General features: G+C 41.3%; 1 protein-coding gene across 1 annotated transcript in view; it reads right to left on the minus strand.

Annotated features, from left to right (window-relative positions):
- Positions 1-4,626, minus strand: part of kiaa1549lb (KIAA1549-like b) — a 58,041-nt gene extending 53,415 nt beyond the window's left edge. Inside the window, 1 exon segment of the mRNA XM_029428610.1 lies at positions 4,407-4,626. Within this exon segment, the coding sequence (XP_029284470.1) occupies positions 4,407-4,626 (220 nt within the window).
- Between the last annotated feature and the right edge of the window lie 1,374 nt (positions 4,627-6,000).

A 6,000-nucleotide genomic window follows, 5' to 3' on the forward strand; every position in this document is an offset into this window, starting at 1 on the left:
CACACACACACACACACACACACACACACACACACACACAGATAATATTCCCTGATCGTACTGAACTATACAGGGGATAATGCGAGGCAGATGGTCCAAGATACTAATTAGAAGCCAGTGTGCCTATCGTATCATCACATCTATATGTGTTGTAGAAGTGTTTTGTGCGTTGTTTACAGCGGTGAAGGAGAAAAGACCGCACACCTTTTGACTTTCTTTAAGATCTGACAGAAACAGACTCACAAGAGCCCTGTGGGTAAATTAAAGCGGAGTTGGATAACAATGAATGTTTTTTTACTCCAAGGATAATTGCCAGCACCAATATATATTTTGATAATTTTTTTAAAACTCTGTTTCCGCCCTTTTAGCTTTTTCATTTCTGACACTCAAGGTCTTATATAATGTTGCAAAACATGCAAAAGAAAACAGATGGAGGACTGTGAGTAGAATATAAACAATGTTGTTGTTTTTTTATCACTGATTTTGTAAATTGACTTTTCAATTTGATATATCTGTTCAGAAAGACAAATGTTTGCATCATGACTGAGTGCAAATCAAATGAAGACTCAGCTGAAGCTCCAGCTGAGGAGACACCATCTATCTTATCTATCATGTGCAAACACACACCACAAGCATGCACATACATCTTAAGCCCTCTTGACATGCTTTACCCACAACATAATTAACTGCTGTACACTAAATCATTGCAATGATGTGAAACGAGGGAAATAAACAGAGAAATCGGGTCCCCTGTGTTCTCCTGAAAAGCCAGAACTTACGCAGGCAGGTCATCAGACCAAGGGTGAGTCACGGTTGCAGTTTTAAAAAAAACAATTCCTTGAAGTCATTTTAACATTAAACATCGTGACAGCACTTTAAAAGGCTAATCTAGAAACAGGGGGGGAAAACGGTAAGATACTCAACCACACAAAACAAGAAACAGAAGCAAATAGAGAACGTAGTGATGTGCAGCTATCTGGTCAATTGACGCACGCTAACAGTCGTTTTATGGCTAAAAGCCCCAGACTGCATTGCAAAAAGGAAATTGCTTTGAATCTTATTGTCATGTCTCTTTTCAATGAATTCCTATGCCGAAAGTGTTGACTGCTAACAGTTCAGGGATAGCATTTCATACAGCAAGAGGTCTGTGAGGTTAACCCCTGTCAAAACCAAGCTGTCAGCACTCATAGGCAACGGGCGGGTTTGTGGTAAAACAGAGTAAACAGAGTCAGAAGAAAGTCGTTTGATTGAGGAAGAACCAAAGATGGCTTTGCTTAGCTCGCTCTTCTGTGTGTCCCCCAGCTGCTGAGCATAATTTCACCAGCTGTGTTAATAAGAAAGCCATAAACCAGACACTAAATCCTGCAAGTTCATTAAAGATCAGTCCAACTGAATGAAAAAGCTTCATCTTTGCAGCCACATTACTCAGGATGCCCACACTGCACCCTGCACTGCCCTCTGCTCCACTGGCTGTTGAAGGGTTCAAGGGGGGTGAATGGTTATTGTTGACAATAATTGGCATTCCCATAGTAACCACATGTTGTACTGCTTACACACATTAAGGGGAGGAAGCTGTGAGTCAGGATAATACCAGCTCACAGCGACTGACGATGTGTTTCATTCAGTAAACCTTACGCAAACACACATGCACACAAACACAGCAGCATAGCCTGACTGATGCTGGATTTTTTAAGCCGATTCTAGCTCTTGTGTTAACTTCAGCCACTGTGCAGGGGAAGCAAAAATTATATTAAAAAGTCAAAGTCAGGCTGTATTTTAGTGACATTGTGGAGCGATATAAAGAAGAAGGGGTGTAAACTTCAACTTTGTAATGTATGATTTATTGTCTATCGTGGTAATCATATTGTGATTTTGTTAAGCCTGAAGCCACCCTGAAGTTCAATATGATGGATATCAAAGACAACCTGAAATGTGATTTTCCCCACCTAAAGGCATATCGTGATGTATATTAATACTAGAAGAAAAGCTTTTGGTCAACAATATACTTATTCTTATAGCTGAGTATCAATCCAATACTAATGCTGTCCTTTTTTCTTTCTTTTTTTTTTAAATATGTATCGGACAATATGGAATATTTTGTATGTAAGGTAATAGGAATCAGGGGCCTGCTGTCACTGAATCAATGTACTGATGGAGGAAACACATCATTTCATAATGGCATTGAGTAAGAAATATCTGATCTACTTAATAAGAGCAGTTTCTGTGACAAAACTGATGCGGCGCAATGGAATGGGGGCATCTTATTATTCACTGAATAATGTTTCCCATTATAGCTGCATAAGGAACCATGGAAGGGGGATATTTGAAATAAGCCAAAGCTTAGAAATTACAATCAAATCATAACTGAACCATATATAGATATTCATTTAAAGAGAAGGCAGAGGTCCCTATGTGCTCAGTAGAGAACTGGTGCTTTACCAGATACACAAAAAGATGCACACGGTGACAAACAAAACCCAGGATAATTCTCTGGAAGTAGGATTATGTTTCAAACCAGTCCCACTAAAGACAACATACAGAGTATTGTAAACACTCAGTTAACTAGGGTGTAACAAGATATCGATACAGTATTCTATTACGATAATGTATTTTGTGATACCGTATCGATTCTCAAAAACACTCAATTTCGAATCGATAGTTTACATCTAAAGATTAACTCGGTCAATACTAATATTTCATTTGCAAAGATATGCACTCTCCCAGTGTATGTTCCCTCTCAAGTAGTGCTATGATGTTGGATGTTACAGAGACTGGAATAAATGCAAATACTGATTGCATAAAAGTAAACTTTCTTACTTTAAGCATAGGATGGCGTATTCTTTAAACTATGACAGTTTTTCTAATATTAGATTGAAATAGTATGCTGCCTTGCTTATAGTATGGCAATATATTGAATCACAAACCCTGTATCATAACGCCGGATTCTTGTCAATACAAAGTCCTATTGTCAATTAACCAGTGTAAAAGGTCACATAATCCAACATTTATTCTTATATCTACACAAATAGACTGTAGTCTAAGTGCACAGTTGATTGTCCCTAGAATCTGAAGTCGTTGAATAATAAGTAGGCTACTAGTACGCCTCTTTCACCAAATATGTACTGTATAGCTCAGGTGCTGCTGCTTGCTGCTGGGCTCATGTGTTGAGAATGGATGTGCTGACTGTGAGGAGGAGGTGGATGCGGGATGAGGGAGGAGGGAGGAGGAGGAGGAGGAGACTCTGCTACTGTAGCAGTGCATCAGCAGAGGTGAGACTACAGCCACTACATCACAGTTTGCAGACTGGAGGGAGGTGATGGAGCTACTGTTGGATACACACACTTGCACAAAAGCGTCTTGTTTTCCTCTGTTTCTAATAGTGGTTTGAAGCCATCTACACTGAGGTGGTGTAACATAAGGGGGGGGGGGGGGGGGGAAAGCGTGATGCAGCTAAATCAGTGCACATGCAGAGACTAATTGTCTTTTGCAGTCAAGCCTTTTCTTCAAGCGTTCACTTTAGAAGGGCAGCTATGTCGGCCAACCTTACCCCAGCTGCCTCTCATGCCGCCAGAGACACACAGACCTCCAGTGGGCTACAGTATGCGTGTCATTAGTGCTGACCCAGATGCTCTGAAACACTGACTGCCCTGTAACTGCATTGCATTCCCAGAATAAAACTCCCTTAAGCTCATTACACACAATAATAACGTTTAGGCTAATAACCTCTGTCATGGAAATGCAACCAAATGGATATGCCTATTGCAGAACAAAGGGGAAGTGAAGTTGGAATCAGAGTCAAAGTTGAGGTTGAGATAATAATGAGTCCAGCTGCAGAGGAGAAGCAGAGGTTCAAGATAGCATATGTGCACTGCAATCTAATCAGAGAGACAAAAGAGTTGACTGTCGTCAAGTGGAAAGATTAGTAGGTGACAGAGAGTTGCATTAAATATAAGCAAACCCTGTGTATATCATCCAGCGTATACACCGTCTCTCACATATCCTATCTGGTCAGTGCAGTCAGTAAGGGGGAATGAATCGTGAATGATAGCCGTTTGTTTGGACACTACTGCGCAAATTTCAATGTAATAAGAGCCTTCTGCATGTCATAGCATAATAAGAGCAATAGGTGTCTGGATCACTAGTTACGGTTTGTCTTTACTAAAAATGATTTAGCAAGCTATTCAGCCATCCATACATAGCCTGTATGTGAATGATGCACTCAGCAGGAATACATGTGCGGATTACAAAACGCTGCCTGTGTGAAACAAAAGACCAATTTTCCACCCAAATGTATGTCCCAACTCCTCACAATAGATGCCACTCGCAATGTAGATGCAAATGTAAAATGTAAATGCAGCACATCAGCGCGCGTTTTGTTGCAGCAGATAGCTCGGCGGTGTGCTTACCCTCTGCGGCCAAAGCGCACCGGACAAGAAGTAAAAGCATCCCCACAGACAGCAGACAGTTTGCAAGCATCCCCGCTGCTCCGGCTCGCCACCTGGTCCTCAAACACCTCCCCTCTCCTCCGGCATCCGTCTTTCGCGGCGTGTGCCCACCGGGGTCCGCGCCGCCGGCTCCCAATACTTTGGGGTGACCTGTCCGCCCACTCCTCAAACCGGGAGCCATATCCAGTGGATAAGTTGCTGAAGTTTCGGTCGTAAATAATACATTGGATCAATCCTCGTGCGTGAACGGGAAACACATCGGTCCCGCGGTCTCGTCGTGTTGTCCAGGGCTGGAGGGGGGAAGCGGCGTTCAAGGGAAATTAAGAAAAGCGCCCTATCGCTCCGCACCGCTCGGTCCACCCATCATCACCGAGTGGCGCAGGGAGGCGCGCACACTTTGCCAAAGGTTTGACATTTAGCTGTTGGCGGTGAACTCCCTCATACAGACCAGCTCCAGATGGATGATGGACATTTGGGTTGTGTTCCGGGGACGTTTAGCCACACATTTAAGGATATGGAAGCTGCTTGGTCATTGATTTAAAGTCTAACACCCCCCCCCTGGTCAAACGGAGAAAATTAGCCTCTCTGCTGTTAATTGTCAGGAGAAAGTCAAAGCGAGCAGTCTGTAGGACGACCTCTGCTGGGTGAATGAAGCCACACACAGCCTGGATGAAGGGCCTACCTTCTAGGCATGTTCGTGTATAAAGTGGATTAATATTCAAAACAGAGACTTTACAGTTTTTCTTTACCTCCACTAAGAGGTAACCTATGTCCAATGTGCACTGAGGGCTACGATCATTGCGACCTGAATATCAGGTTATGTAGTTCAAATGACGGCCAAAAGATGTCAGCAAAGACCCAGAAGAAATACTTCAGGCTAATAGAAAATCAGGCAAAATAGATAAGAAATATATAACATTATCAAAAACAATACAAGCATGATCATAATAGTATATATAATTTTTGTTTTGCATAGAATCTAGGTTAGACAGTGAAGTGCTCGTACATAACACTAATTTTATATTTCGCCATAATATCATATCACATGATCTTCATCAGTTATAATGAAAGTGCAATGAAATGTTCAAAATTCCATTGATTTTTCTGTGGAGCAGAAATACTAACCATTTTGATGATCAATTAATCCTTCAAATTAAAACACAATATTTTCCGGTTCCAGTTTGTGAAATGTGAGGATTTCTTGCTTTTCGCTGTTTATCCTTTAAAGCTGCCATTTGTATAATTTTAAATATAAAAATCCTATATTTTACAAGACAAAGGGATTGGTCAACTAACCAAAAAAACGTTATAAAGAATAAAATCCAATACAATTAATTATCAGTTGCGTGCCTTCTCATGTTACCAGTTTGAAAACCAGAGTTTTGCCAGAGTTACTAACCAGCACTGAGAATGAGGTGGACAAGTTGCAATATGATCAGTTAGACACCTGAATGAATACAATGATTGGGGGGGGGGAGGGGGGTGGAATAAACAGACCAAGTCAAAAAGAGCTGCATCAATAGATTTTTTTTTAATTCAAAGTGAATTTAACAAT

This window comes from Cottoperca gobio, chromosome 3, assembly GCF_900634415.1.
Source record: "Cottoperca gobio chromosome 3, fCotGob3.1, whole genome shotgun sequence".
In the NCBI taxonomy this organism is placed as follows: domain Eukaryota; kingdom Metazoa; phylum Chordata; class Actinopteri; order Perciformes; family Bovichtidae; genus Cottoperca; species Cottoperca gobio.